The following is a 15,173-nucleotide window of genomic DNA, read 5'->3' on the forward strand; positions in this document are numbered from 1 at the left end:
GGGGGGGCTGTACACTATAAAAGGGGAAGAGGGCGAGGGAATTAGAGCATTTTGCGATGGGGAATTGATTTGCAAAATTATGCAAAGATCCTTCGCTACCAAATTACAATTATACCTACAAACACAAAACCCACTGCTCCAAAAATTTGCCGCCACAATCTCAATTCAAAATGCCTGCAATTTTCAGCCATGTTTCTCGACCAATTACCAAGATCCATGGACCAGCTTCCGAATGGTTCTTGCCGGTGGCGGCCGCACCGCCGAGTTGGCTCTAGCCGAGGCCTTTCAGGCGCTCAAATGCAACCCAAATGGCTACGCTCTGGTTCAACTGGTTCGAGCCTGCACCACCCACGCCTGGGATTCCTGTGGTCGCCAGCTTCACAGCTACATTTTGCGATCTGGGTTTGCCTCTAATGTCTTCGTGGGCACAGCCATGGTAAATTTCTATGTCAAAAGTGAGTCCTTTGATAGTGCCCATAAGGTGTTTGATGAAATGCCTCAACCAAATTTGGTTTCTTGGAACTCTTTGATTTCTGGTTATGTACACTGTGGCCAGTTTCGCAATGCTTTGTCTTCGTTTATTGCGCTTGATGGGTCTGAAAATCTCGTGGATTCATATTCTTTGTCTGCAGCTTTGAGTGCCTCTGGTCAGCTGGGTTTGCTGATATTGGGTCAGTCGATTCATTCAAAAGCTGTAAAGCTTGGGCTAGAAAACAATACCATTGTTGCTAATTGTTTGATTGACATGTATGGAAAATGCGAGTCTTTTGAAGAGGCAGTTAAAGTGTTTAATGACATGATTGATAAGGATACAATTTCATGGAATTCAGTTATTGCAGCCAGTGCTAGAAATGGAAGGCTAGAACAGGCGTCGAGTTATTTACGACAGATGCCTCGACCCGATACTATATCATATAACGAACTGATAAATGGTTGTGCTCAATTTGGAGATATTGAAGAAGCTGTAGAAATTCTATCAACGATGGATAGTCCAAACTCTTCATCTTGGAATGCAGTGTTAACAGGATATGTTGATAGGGATGAAGCATGGAAGGCTTTGAGTTTCTTCACTAAGATGCACTCGTGCAACGTCGACATGGATCAGTTCACATTTTCAAGCATTTTGAGCGGCGTTGCAGGGCTCTCGGCACTGACATGGGGTTCGTCAATCCATTGTTGCATAACTAAACGTGGTTTAGATACATCGACTGTCGTTGGTAGCGCCTTAATCGATATGTACTCGAAATGTGGCCATGTGAACTATGCTGAGATGATATTTCAGTCATTGCCCAAGAAGAACTTGGTGTCTTGGAATGCAATGATCTCGGGTTTGGCTCAAAATGGCAAAACGATGGAGGTGATCCATCTTTTCGAGAAGTTAAAGACGATGAAAGATGTAACACCTGATAGCATCACATTTCTCAGCCTTCTACTATCATGTTCAGATAACCAGGTTCCATTGGAGACCACAATGCAGTACTTCAAATCTATGATTGAGGATTTTGGTATCAAACCAACTGTTGAGCATTGTTGTACTATGGTTAGGCTAATAGGACAAAGAGGGGATGTATATAGAAGTAAGAGGCTGATTCATGAATTAGGGTTCGATTCGAACGGGTCGGTTTGGCGAGCTGTTTTGGGTGCTTGTGCTGTTTGGAAGGATTTAAAACTAGCAAAGGTAGCAGCTGCAAAAGTAATAGAATTAGGGGCTGCTGATGATTATGTACATGTTATGATGTCTAACATATTGGCATCTCATGGGAAATGGAGAGATGTGAGAGAAGTTAGGGAGGTGATGAGAAAGAAAGGGGTTAGAAAGGAAACTGGATATAGTTGGTTGATCGAGATGGCAAACGAAAATTCTTCATCAAACTAGTTCAAAGTCTAACAAAGAATTAGGTACATCTTTTTGCAGATTTTTTTCTTCTTTTGCATAAAGCTTCCAAGTTTCTATTGAGAATATTAGTAATGGATTTGGTATAAAGAATGCGAGATCTCACATCGGTTAGAGAAGAGAACGGGACATTCTTTATAAGGGTGTGTAAACCTCTCTCCCTAGCAGGAAAGCCCAAAGAGAACAATATCTGCTAAGGGCTTGGGCTATTACAAATGGTATCAAAGCCAAACACTAGGGTGATGTGTCGGTGGATTTGGGGGGTCCCGAGATGGGAACAAATGCTAGCAAGGACGCTCGTCCCCCAAGGGGATGGATTGTAAAATCCCACATCGATTAAGGAAAATGAAGCATTCTTCGTAAGTGTAAAAACTTCTCTCTAGCAAATGCATTTTAAAAATCTGGAGGAAAAGTCCAAAGATACAATATTTGCTAGTGGTAGGCTCAAAAGATGATAATATTTGCTAGTGGTAGACTTGAGCCATTACAAAAAAAAACTTCGAGGGAAAGCCCAACGATAAACAATATTTGCTACTGGTAGGCTTGAGCTGTTACAAAAACAACCTTGAGAGAAATTCCAAAGATGACAATATTTGCTAGTGGTGGGCTCGAGTCGTTATAAAAAAACCTCGAGAGAAAGCCCAAAGATGACAATATTTGCTAGCAGTGGACTTAAGCCGTTATATGGGCAACAAAATTAAGATCATGAATGACAATTTACCGGCCAACGATCTCTTCGTGTACAAGATTATTTCCCAACAAACCTTTCGTGTTAGAATGTCTTAAGCTCATAGTACAAAATATGGCATGCCTTATTTTGATGGCTGCTTTGTCTAGGAGTAAGCAAAACAGCCCCCCATTTGTCTACAAGAAATGCTATACCACAAACAAAAATAGTATGATGTCTATTGTACGACAAATACCAAACAACAATGGCAACAAAGGCGAAATATGTTGTCCTGAGTTGCCGGTAAGCACTAGAATTCTTATTTCAACACATTCTGTCGTCTGGAAGAATCAAAACTAGTTAACCAAATTGAGCAGTAATGATCACAGTACTTAAATGAAATCCACAAGACCATGGCCGACATCCCCTTGTCACTGCAGCAATCTTCCCAAAGAAGTCACCTTGGAACTGATAAGCCCAGCTCTGCAGCCACAGAATATGAATAAATAAGAAAAAACGGACTTCGAACATCGGTAGAAATTCTACTGGGAATGAAGTCCAAAATGCAATATGACTCGTAGCGTATCTCAGTCAATGCAATTGATGCAGCTATCTAGTTCTACAGTTGCAAAGAAAACCATACAGTAGAGTCAACAATGCCAACTGATACATGATCCTCGGGGTAATATAGATTTTCAGATAGTTGTTCGGTAAGATTAATCGAGGTATGCAGAAATTGGAATGGGAAGAAAGGAGTAATGGTTTCATTACATTTACAGTAGGTAAATCAAAGGTACCCAGAACTAACATCTACATAACCTTTACACATCACTCAAAAGTGACATTTCTAGATTAGTGAAGCATAGAGTGACTGACCCACCTTCAAAAACAGCAAATATGTCTCACGTACGATCAATTGCATCTGGGGCAATGAGAAGTTATGTCATATAGATTATTTGATAAAAGAAATTAATGGGTTGAATGATAAGAACAATCATAAGATTATTTGTGAGTCACAAAAATGATGTAAACAAAAATGATGCAGATCACCGAACATACGAAGCTTTGTTCACAATAAACTAAGACTATGGACTGGACTGGATCATCCCTTTACTCCAATGTAACGATCTCCATGAGAATAGAACAGACTCTTGTCGAGATAATTTCTTTTTCAGGATGATGATAACTAGAGTGAAGCTGATTGATGGGCAAACCTAATTTGTCATTCCATTCTCTTAAATTTGGAGGTTTATTTTCAAGTAAAAAGTATTCTAAGAGAAACTCCTAAGATTTAAAGATTCAGGAATTGATTACTACTAAATGAGAAAGTGTGTGACTCAAACTTTTCATAAGGAAATTAAAAGTGGCGCCAACCCACCACTGACAGAGACCACTAGTTCCAAACCGTGATAGAAATCTGAATATCATCGACATTTTAGGACTACTATGAGATGATTAGTAATGTACTTGTAATCGATTCACTGCACCATAATCAGAAGGCTCCATAAACTTCCAATCTATTTCTTTATGCATCATAATCGATTCGCATATTGACATTCGATATTATGTGCCTGCAGGAACCAAATACTCCAGTCAGTTTCAAGGTCCCCAGTCAACAACCAAAGTCTTTCTATTCATTCAATCCTTATCGTTCTACAACTAATTTTACTTGAGAAATTGACCAATCGAACCGGGGGGACAAACGTTGAAACCAATAAACAACGAAACTAGATACTGAACACAAGGACCAAACCTACGATGGTTTTACTTCCTGGGATGGTTAACTTTGAAATTCTTGCTTAGCCTCCCATCTTCTACATAAGTTGATCGACAACCTCCTAAAGTATAGGTAACAATCCAGTATTCTAAACTTCCAAACTAAAATTGCACCAATTTATAACAGAATGACGTCAAAGAAAACCCCCGAGAATATCAAATGTGTGATCACGGAATATGGTTTGATACTTCCTACATAATCTCCAAGATTTTCGGAACAATACACCAATGTCCAAGACAACAAGAATCAGCAAATACCAACACAAGGACACTGAAAGACAACTATAGCGCAAGAAAAGGAAATGTCCGCAGATAATGCATAAAAAAGCTACTCACACTTCAAAAGGAAGTACAATATTTCATGTTAGAGGCTGGGAGAGGTGCAGCAGAGAGTACCCTGAGAAAGCGCACGACAACTCCTCGAATTTGTACTCAGACACGAAATCATTCTCGCTCCAGCAACCGCGTTGTGAAAAGGCAAAAGAGATTGCACGCATCCCAGCTCCGACGGGGCCCTAGTAGTAGATCAAGAAGTTTTGAAAAAAAAAAAACAAACAAAATATTGAAACAACTCACAACAAGATACACAAAACAAGAAGAAATGAATGGATAACCAGATTTACCTGGCGAGCGAGAACCGGCGAACAGATGGTGCAGTGCAATTGAAAGGTAAAGTGAACGGAGAAGATGAAGCTTTGGGCGGCGAATTTGTACGAACAACTGTTCTGATGGAGGATTGAGAGATTCTGCTCGCAATTCTTCGGCAAGCGGAAGCCATGAAAGAAGATGAGAGATCTGTAAATTCTGCAAGAAACGACTGACCTGAAAGGGGTTAAGGGTTTTAGAACTGTAATAAAATAAAATAAAATAAAATAAATTTCATTTAAATTTTGAAAAAAGAAAAAAGAAAAAAGAGAGACATGGGCTGGGCTTTCTAAATTGGTTTGGCCCAACCCATCTTCCTTTGTACTTTGCATTTCAAGGCCCTAAACCCATTTAGTTTCCTATTTATAATTCTTTTCCATTAATTTTTTATTTTCTTTCATTTTTATTAAAATTCAAAATTGAGTAAAATTAATAATATGGTAAAAAAAATATTATTAAACTTTCCACTTTATTTCAAAAATAACTTGAACTTTCAAAATTTTCAATAATACTCCTATCGGTTTAAAAAATACCTTTAATTTTTTTTAAAAAAATTTAAAATTACTTTTAAACTTTTCTTTTAAATATTAAAAAATACATTTTCCCCATTTCAAAAATATTCATGAACTTTTAAAACTTTTAAAAATAAGGTTAAAAGGTTCGGAGATAATTTATGAGATGTCGAAAGAAGGCTTTCGTCCAGATTTAAGAATAAAAACTTTTTTTTATAAAAATAAAATGTGTTAATGCTACTTTTAAAATTTAACGGTTATTTTTTAAACATAGTACTAACAGTATTTTTTAATTAAAAATAAAAATAAAAATGAGTAAAAAAAAGCATTAATGAAGCTTATTATTTTTTTTAATATTATTTAAATAAATATAAAATTTATGAGTATTTTTATTAATTTAGCATTTACCGATTTCTGATTTTTTTATTATTATATTTCAATTCATCTGCCAAAAAAAAATCAAAATTATGATTAATTATTAAAAAAATATTAATAACGAGTTTTTACGGCTTAAACTCGCATTAATGTGAATGAGACATGTATCACATGACATACTCTAAGAACACGTACATCATAAATAATATGAACGACATTATTGCAAGTAATTTTTATACGACAATATTCATAATCTAAGCATGTGACCACGTACCCATACATACATTAATAATAATGGAGGACCCATAAAATATGTAACGTGTCATGTATTTAAGCTTGCAACATGTTTCATTATTTTGTGGGGTAGACTCCTTTGAATGAACTTCACTTTAACTCTCGGGTTTCTACAAACAAAGGGGTTGTCCTCTTGATCGAGCTCAATTTCGATTTAGTATCCTATTTATTAAGGACGGGCAATGTGAACTCTGATTTGATTCCACAGATCTAATCGTTTGGGTCCGCTCTTATGTAGCTTAAGTATTAATTGTGAGAACATGTACCACCATTAAATGTGTGACCTAAAAAATTAATTGTGAGATCCCATATGGACTGAAGAGGAGAACAAAACATTCCTTATAAGGACGTGGAAACCTTTCTCTATCAGACGCGTTTAAAATCATGAGACTGACGATGATACATCACGGGTCAAAGCGGATAATATTTGCTAACGGTGGGTTTGGGCTATCACAAATGGTATCAGAGTCGGACACGGGTAGTGTGCTAGCGAACGCTAGCTCCCAAAGGAGGTGGATTGTGAGATCCCACGTCAATAGAGAGAGGAAGGAAACATTCCTTATAATGGGTGTGAAAATCTCTCCCTAGTAGATACTTTCTTGGATTATGAAAATGATAATAATAATAATATATATATATATAAAAAAGTATTAATTTTTTTAAATAAATATTTAATTACTTGTATTTAATAAGTTTCTGAATTAAATAAAAAAAATCAAATAAATCCCTATAATCTCATATTTAGATCTCTTACCATATTCAACCATTTTCAATTAAATAAATTTATTTATTATAATTTCTTTTATTAGACATAATAAATTTAGCAACTTTTAGAAATAATAAAAAAAAAATTAATAATTTTTAAAAATGTATGAGCTAAACTAGAAATTAAAAATTAACCATTTATTCAATTTATTATTATATAGACAAAACACAAATTATAATTTAATTTAAGAAAAAATTTAAAATTCGTTAAATTTTCAATTTTATTTTTTAAAAATTTCAATTTAATTTACATGACTGAATTAAATATTTTAAAAAAATGTTAAATATATGAATTTATTTATTTGTCGGTTAAGAAAAAAAAATGAAAAATGAGGGTGAAATCTCAATTTTGCCCTCAGGTAAAATGGAAAATTACCAAAAGGGCGTCGGCAATATTGGACTGCCGTCAGTCAGGTGGGTGAGTGATCTTCATCGGGTTTCCTTTTCCTTATAAGGCGGACTGAAAAACCCATTTCTCCTTCCTCCCGTTTCCAGTTATCGATCGCCTTCGCTTGAATCACCATTTTCACTTTCATTTCTCTTCAATAATTTCAATTCCCTTTGTAAATCCGCCATTTTCCCCCATTTTCTCTGCTCTAATGTAACCCATTTCGGAATTCCCACCATTTTCTCTGCTCCGATTCAATCCCACGCTCTGTTCCGGCCGATCACGATTTCTTGGGTTTCTACTTGAAGTTTAGCGGCCACAGAGCCCCAATTTCCATACCCTCGTGCTCGCATTTGCATTTGCATCAACATTCTTTGCGTCATTTGTCCCTTTCTCATCGATTACGGTTTGTTTTTCTCTCGCATTGTTCATAAACTCGGAACATTCGGGGATTTCGAGTATGGGTTTTGGTGTTATAATGCGTGTTTGATTGTTCTGGAGGTGGGTTTCATTGGGCGTGGCGAAAGCTTGGAGGTTTTGCTTGATATCAGCGAACCTGGCTCTGTTACAGCCGCAGAGTAGTGGGAATGGCTATGCTTTTAGTAGCAAGAATGTACTGTCGAGATCAACGGGGGCGACATCGGCGCAGAGGAAGGCGACGTTTTCTTGGTCGATGTTGTGTGGTTTGATGCTCTTTGCGTTGGGTTTAATTTCGTTGTTTACGGGCCATGTTGCTTCTGATCTTGAATGGTACTCTCAGCACTTAGTTAACAGGAGGCTCTACTCTAAGCTGGTAATTCTAGTCTGTTTATCTCTGCGCGTTGTGTTTGTCATGGGAAATTGTGTGGGGTTTATTCTAAACATACTCGTTGGATGAGCGGATTAGTTCAGCGACAGTTCACTGAAGTTCATCATTGATTTGAATTTCTAGGAGGAAGCTCGTCGTAGGGCGATCAATATCTGGGAGTCTAAGCTTTCGAAGAACTATTATGGATGCAGCAAAAGAAGCCCACGTTTTGCTTGTAAGTTGACACAGACAATTACAATCCTTCTCTGTTGGATTTTGACGTTTCTTTTGTAATTGGGTGTTCTTATTTTGAGAAGTTTGTTCATTTTGTGATCTCATTTCAAAATGCTTTGATTCCTTGAAGGTGTCAATTTGGAAAGCTGAAATTCCTATTAAGGCTTTTAGGAGAAGGGTTTAATTGATAATGGCTACTATGGCGTCTGTATGTCTGTTAATTCCTGAAGGATTTTTTGGTATAGGTTACCAAGAAAATTATATATATAGATACCACTTGTCACAATTACACTTTTCTTGGCAACGGACTTTGCGATTGTGCGGCACTCACTTCTCAATAGAAAGTGAGTTAAGCCAATTTGTATTCGCGTCACCTACGGCCAGACAATGTAAGCTCAAGCCTCTAGCCCCGATTTGAGAAGAAGGTTTTAAAAAACGGGGGCAAAGAGATTTTGAAAGAGAGTTTGAAAGCAAGGTTGAGTGAGAGATTGAAAACGGTGTTATATAGCATGCAAGCAAAGACAACAACGACGACTATAACTTTTCGGGTAGGGAGAATTAGACAACTAGTCACATCCCCCTATACTGTAGTACATTTTGAGGCGATTCAGTTCTGGCAAGCCAAGACGTGATTTCGCCGAACGGTCATACAAAATTATGGGAGAAATCATGTCTAGGCTATATATATATATATAGTTAAGGGTTTATTTCTTTATTATACCTCTATATTTTTCGTGATTACCTTGGGTTCTTTGGACTGCTGGCATAATGCCTCTATTATCTTGGCTACTAGTTAAATATACAAACAGAAAGGGGACGGTAATGCTTTCTTTTCAGGTATGGTTATCTTCATGCCACCCAAGTTTTTATTTTTCTGTGTGTGGCATTCTTTGTTCAAAATATTAGGTGTCTACTTCTTACCAAGAATCGCCTATCTACGTTTCCGTACTCTCTACTTTAATCGCCTGCTAATTTTTCGTCATGTGCAACGAAGAAATGGGATGATTCTAGTTCTGTTTTGCAAAATCTTTTCAAGGAACATCTAGCTTTTGGTGGACTGTATTAAGAATTTAAACTCCTCGATCTATGGCATGGTCATTAATTTGTTATTCAACTGATTAGCATTTGACAGACCGTTCATTCTGTTGATATGTCTAGAATCTGATGTGGGTATTAACTCCGTTTCAGCTGCTGTTAAGGAGAGGTCGTCGAATGGCTACTTGCTTATTGCAACCAGTGGAGGCTTGAATCAGCAAAGAACAGGAGTAAGTGATTTCCTTTCTTTCTTTCTGTCTTGGAATGTAGAGTGGAAAATATAATGGCTAAATAACTTTTTATACCTTATCATGATCGAGTTACATATTTGTCTATCAACGTTAGGTTCCAAAAGGTTCTTCCGTCGAAATTTTCCAGTTATTTGTTATCTTCAAAGTTAATGTGAATGCATTTCTTTTTCTTAGATAACAGATGCTGTGGCGGTTGCCCGTATCCTTAATGCTACCCTTGTGGTACCTGAATTGGATCATCATTCCTATTGGAAGGATGATAGGTATTTAAAGAAGATTGGCCTCTTGAGTTGTTGCTTTAACCTTTTTCCTAATATTTTCTATTTTTAATGATATTATCTGTTTATGATTGTTTATGCACATCCGTCTTGGCGTGCAGTGGCTTTGTCGATATTTTTGATGTTGGTTGGTTCATTTCCTCTCTCTCAAAAGATGTGACTATTGTTAAGAGAGTTCCTGATAAAGTTATGCGTGCCATGGAGAAACCTCCCTATACCATGCGTGTCCCTAGAAAATCAGAGCCCGAATACTATCTTGATCAAGTTTTGCCTATACTTTTAAGGAGACGTGTAAGACTGCTTCACTAACATTTGCTAATGCATTCAGAGTCTTTTTTTTTTTTCTTTCTGAAAGTTAATCGTTTCATACGTTTTTGCGCACCACTTTAAGATGTTTCTTTGTAAAATGCACAAGGTTTGGTACTCTCGTACTTTCGACCTGAAGTACTCATGTTGACATTAAAATATCAGTGTTGCGGTTGATTTCTTGCCATATTGAAATTTTGGTTTTATGTCATTACTAAAGCGAGAAATTCGTGATGTAAATCTGCAGGTTGTCCAGTTGACAAAGTTTGATTATAGACTTTCGAATATTCTCGACGAAGATCTACAGAAGCTGCGTTGTCGAGCGAATTATCACGCTTTAAAATTTGTGAAACCTATTGAAGATCTTGGTCACAAACTTGTGAAGAGAATGAGAAAGATGGCGAAACGTTACATTGCCATTCACTTGAGGTTTACTCTCCCTTACCTTATTTAGAATTTTGTTCATATATTTTGCAAAACGCCACTTGGTCCTTCCCTGTAGTTTTGTTCAGTATGTGCAGCATCAGTCATCTTCTAATTGTTTAAATTCGTTTTTCGTCTTAAATAAGAAGCACGAACAGATACGCTTTTCGCGTAAGAAAAGTGTTTCTTGGTCTGAACTTGATCGTTCTGATAATCTGTTGATCATAGATATAAGATGTAGATGGGCACTATTATTCTTATCACCTACATGATCTTATTGCATTGTAGACTACCCAATTAACATCATAAGCTTGACCAATTAACAGAAGGATAAAAGGAGACCTCCATCCGTACAAGCTCTTCAAAGCTAGACAAAACCGTTTACTTAAAACTTCAAATATTTAATCCCACGCTGGTTGGGGAGGAGAACGAAATACCCTTATAAGGGTGTAGAAACCTCTCTCTACCATACGCGTTTTAAAGGCCTGAGGGAAAGCCCAAAGAGGACAATATCTATTAGCGGTGGGCTTGAACCGTTACAAATGATATTAGAGCCAGGTTAGGCTGTTTTCCGAAGGGGGTAGATACGAGGCTATGTGCCAGCAAGGATGTTGGGCCCGAAGGGGGATGAATTTGGTGGGGGTCCCACATCGATTGAAGAAAGGAACGAGTGCCAGCGAGGACGCTTGGCTCTGAAGGGGGGTGAATTGTGATATCTCAAATCGGTTGGGGAGGAGAACGGAACACCCTTTTAAGTGTGTGAAAACCTTTCCCTAGTAGACGCGTTTTAAAGCCTTGAGGGAAAGCTCGAAAGGGAAAGCCCGAAGAGGACAATATCTGCTAGTGATGGGCTTAGGCCGTTACATCAAATAACTAGAACTAAAAAATCATTAGAAAGGTCGGAAGTAGCTAAGGCTTACTGCATTAAATGTGCTAATTTCCTCACTAGTGGACACTGGTAGACGTCTTCTTAAAAAACCTCCTTTTTCATCTCAATATCATGTCCCAATGATCTTGATCATCGTGCGTTGAACGCCAACTTCATATATGGTGGATATATGGTGGATACCAAGCATTTCTCTTGAGAATCCTTACATCGTGCGTTGAACGCCAACTTAAACCCAAGCAACCCGAGAAACATGGCATTTGTTTATTATCTCAATGATAGTTTGTCTAATTTTAGGGCCTTGGTAACCTCCTTTGGCTTGGGGTTGGCTCTCCTCCTTTTTTATTGTATATTTCATTGATCTATGAAATAACTCTGTTTCTAGAAAAAAAGAGAAAAAACTTGGAACTTGCTACAGATACTGTGAGAGAATGGAAAGTGAACTATTTAAATGCTATTGGTCCTTATATCACTCAAACAAACTCATCTTTTGCGGCATATGGTGTTTTAATAGGATTATTTTGGTATACGTAAATGGCGATGATAAATAATTCCGATGTTTTTCCCTTTTTGTTTTAACGATCGAATTTCATAGAGTTCGAAGGGCGATGATTACTGATCTTTGTGGAATAGTTGGTTGGATTGGATTGACAAACTATCTGTAGTCCTTTTTCTGAGATGACTGATGAGAAGCTAATAGTTTTTGTTTCTTCATAAATGTACCAATCGTCTTGTTTATAGGTTTGAGCCTGATATGCTAGCCTTTTCTGGATGTTACTACGGAGGAGGTGAAAAGGAAAGGCGTGAACTGGGTGAAATTAGGAAGCGATGGGAAACGTTACCTGTGAGTAGTATTCCGTAGAACTCTGTATATTTGGACATGTACGATCGATCAGCAATTAGCGAGTGGCTGTGCGTAAAATTTCTGTTTTGCTTTACAGGATGTAAGTGAAGAGGAGGAAAGGAAGAGAGGGAAATGCCCACTTACTCCCTACGAGGTCGGTCTGATGCTACGAGCACTTGGTTTTAGAAACGACACTTATATTTATGTTGCGTCTGGTGAAATATATGGTGGAGAAGAAACTCTGAAGCCTCTTAGAGAACTTTTCCCAAATTTCTATACCAAGGAGATGCTTGTTAATGCAGAGCTGAAACCCTTTCTTTCATACTCTTCCCGTCTTGCTGCCATTGACTACATCGTATGCAACGAGAGTAACGTATTTGTCACTAATAATAACGGAAACATGGCGAAGATTCTTGCTGGCGAAAGGTACAAACTTATTCTTTTCTATATTCGCGCCATCATTATCAAGAATGAGATTGCTTTACTTATTAGCTAGAGTTTAAAAAGGCGGTCTGTTTCGATTCATATGCAAACTGTCGATACCCGAAATGGACCGTCCAAGAATGTAGTTGAGCATTCTTTAAGAATTATGGTAGGATGGCTTGAAATGTCCAGATTCTTATAGCTTTTTGTAGAAGGAATTACTGTAGTGGTTCTAGCAATCAGCCATCGGTAACAAGAGGCGCTTTCGCAACTTTTGTTCTAAGAAATAACCGAGCGTCTACAACCTTTGTTCATTCCATCTCGACTTGCTAACACAGAGCCATGATTTGTGCATTTTAGGAGGTATTCAGGTCATAAGAGGACGATTAGGCCAAATGCAAAAAGACTGAGCGCTTTGTTCATGGAAAGGAACAAGATGGATTGGGAGACATTCGCCAGAAAGGTGAAGACTTGCCAACGAGGGTTCATGGGTGAGCCTGATGACTTGAAACGTGGTAAAGAATTTCATGAATTTCCTGATTCCTGTATTTGTGAGAAACCTTCCCATCAAAAAATTAAAGAAGATGAAGGCAACAATCACCATGATTTGCAAAAGGAATAGTGGAAAACAGAAGCTTGGTGGAGTCCAAATATGTGTATGGGGGCAATTTTCGTCATGCCGACCCTATCGATGTTATATGAAGTTCGATCACCCCTGTCGTCTTCGTCCCATGGTATAGGAAGTTTGATCAATTGTTCATAACTTAGTTCTTTTTCCATAATATCGAGTATGTATAGATGTGTAGTTCTGTCTAAAACGTGCTGCTTTTGCTTCTGCTGCTGCTGCTCTAGTCTCTTATGCGCAAGCTAACACCCGCTGCCCCCTCCTGATTCGTTTTATTAGTTTGTCGAATTATGATATATGAGCTGAACCTACGAGGCGCTATGACTGCATACAGTTCGAATCGACAACGTGCTCGATAAAGACAGCCGAATTGATGCCAGTGTTACTGACTCCATGTGATTGAGCCTGTTACTATTTGTGAGCCTAAGGCAATATTGTTATTTTTATCTTTGTTTCTCATCTCAATGTAACTTGTAGCTTTAGAAGTTTTTTTCTGTTTACATGCAAACATAATGGATCATTTTAGTTTGCCTAGTTATGGTTTCTAAATTGGTGGATGAATGTTGCAGCCAAACCCATAACTCGGTATTCAAGCTTGCAGGAAATTAAGCCGTAGATCGGGTTGGTTTGGATACGGGCGTTCATGTGTTGAGTTGAGTCGGATTTGAATATTTTCTAGATTCAACTCAATTGTTTGGGTCTAACCTACCCCAATCATAAAATATAAAGTTTAGGGTTGAGTTAGCTCCCGTCGAGTTCATTTATTAAAAATAATAATAATAAATGTTAAGACTTTTAATATTCGGATAATGTGTATCATATCATTAGTATAAGTGCTTATTTTAAAATAATAATAAATTTGGGTCGCTTTGGTTTAACTCCCTGTCACAATCGCACTCTTGATGACAGCGGACTTGCAATTGTGCAGCACTCACTTTCCAACGACAGGCACTACAGCCAAGCGACATACTCAAGCCTCTAGTCTCGATTTAAGAAGTTAATTTAAGAAGTTTGAGAATACAAAGGTAGAGACATTTTTGAAAGATAGATTTTGAAGAGTAACGACAACACTACAGCCAAGCGACATACTCAAGCCTCTAGAAGAAGTTTTAGAATACAAAGGTAGAGAGATTTTTGAAGGATAGATTTTGAAGAGAGTAATGACAACAGCTTACCGTATATAACTTTTGGTTGAGAGACCAAAATTTAAAGAAATTCATGCATAAATTTTTTTTTTGTTTATATTCGAGCAAATTCAAATAAATTTGTAACCCATCCTAAACTGTAAGATTGGGTTAATCGAATTTAAAACACTCCCAGATTTGGAAACTTTTGTTATATAGTTTTGCAAATAAAATCATGAATCATGAAAAGCTAAGGAAAAAAATGATAAGATTGGTAAAATATAATCTAATTTTCCACTTATTATCCGAACTGTAAAAGCAATTAATCGCATTGAATTTCTAAAAAAAAAATATTATTATGTTCTAACAAATTATTTGATACCAAATTCAAAATTAAGAAAAAATATTGCATAAAGCCAAACCAACCTTTACATTTCTGAAGAAGAAAATACATATAATATAAACAAGGGAAAAAGAACAGGAAAAGAAGAGTATTGTAGCAAATATTACTCCTTGTTCCAACCTGTTCAATGAAAACAAGTTTTGGGCAGTACCTGAACCTTCCGACCGACCGCCTTCTTCGAGTGCAATCGACAGTATCAATAACGAGAGGGTAAACAGTAACAATTTCTAGTTAACTC

The 15,173-nt window shown here is 37.3% G+C and overlaps 3 protein-coding genes across 8 annotated transcripts; 2 read left to right on the forward strand and 1 right to left on the reverse strand.

Annotated features, from left to right (window-relative positions):
• Window positions 1-22: 22 nt before the first annotated feature.
• Window positions 23-1,956, forward strand: LOC111431163 (putative pentatricopeptide repeat-containing protein At5g47460). The gene has a single exon (XM_023067715.1). It carries the CDS (start codon window positions 80-82, stop codon window positions 1,874-1,876), a length of 1,797 nt encoding a protein of 598 aa, XP_022923483.1. The 5' UTR covers window positions 23-79; the 3' UTR covers window positions 1,877-1,956.
• Window positions 1,957-2,629: 673 nt separating this feature from the next.
• LOC111430946 lies at window positions 2,630-5,182 on the reverse strand. Of its 6 annotated transcripts, XR_002708405.1 has the most exons (5): window positions 4,961-5,182; window positions 4,674-4,852; window positions 4,029-4,132; window positions 3,442-3,483; window positions 2,630-3,044 (listed from the first exon to the last, which is right to left on the reverse strand). XR_002708405.1 is itself a non-coding variant. In XM_023067403.1 (3 exons), exons 1-3 carry the CDS (start codon window positions 5,113-5,115, stop codon window positions 3,019-3,021), a joined length of 300 nt encoding a protein of 99 aa, XP_022923171.1. In that variant the 5' UTR covers window positions 5,116-5,182; the 3' UTR covers window positions 2,630-3,018. The 6 variants fall into 6 exon arrangements, 3 of the variants coding, with proteins under 3 accessions (XP_022923171.1, XP_022923170.1, XP_022923172.1); XR_002708404.1 differs by lacking the exon at window positions 4,029-4,132; XR_002708407.1 differs by lacking the exon at window positions 3,442-3,483.
• Window positions 5,183-7,809: 2,627 nt separating this feature from the next.
• On the forward strand, window positions 7,810-13,942 carry LOC111431000 (O-fucosyltransferase 29-like; the record flags this gene model as incomplete). The annotated part of the gene is given in 10 exon segments (XM_023067490.1): window positions 7,810-8,109; window positions 8,248-8,338; window positions 9,526-9,602; window positions 9,798-9,886; window positions 10,003-10,192; window positions 10,455-10,636; window positions 12,258-12,360; window positions 12,458-12,786; window positions 13,144-13,394; window positions 13,397-13,942. Coding segments are annotated over 10 exon segments (1,701 nt in total), but the record flags the coding sequence as incomplete, so codon positions are not given.
• Window positions 13,943-15,173: the final 1,231 nt, after the last annotated feature.

Source organism: Cucurbita moschata, unplaced genomic scaffold (assembly GCF_002738365.1).
Source record: "Cucurbita moschata cultivar Rifu unplaced genomic scaffold, Cmos_1.0 Cmo_Scf00035, whole genome shotgun sequence".
In the NCBI taxonomy this organism is placed as follows: domain Eukaryota; kingdom Viridiplantae; phylum Streptophyta; class Magnoliopsida; order Cucurbitales; family Cucurbitaceae; genus Cucurbita; species Cucurbita moschata.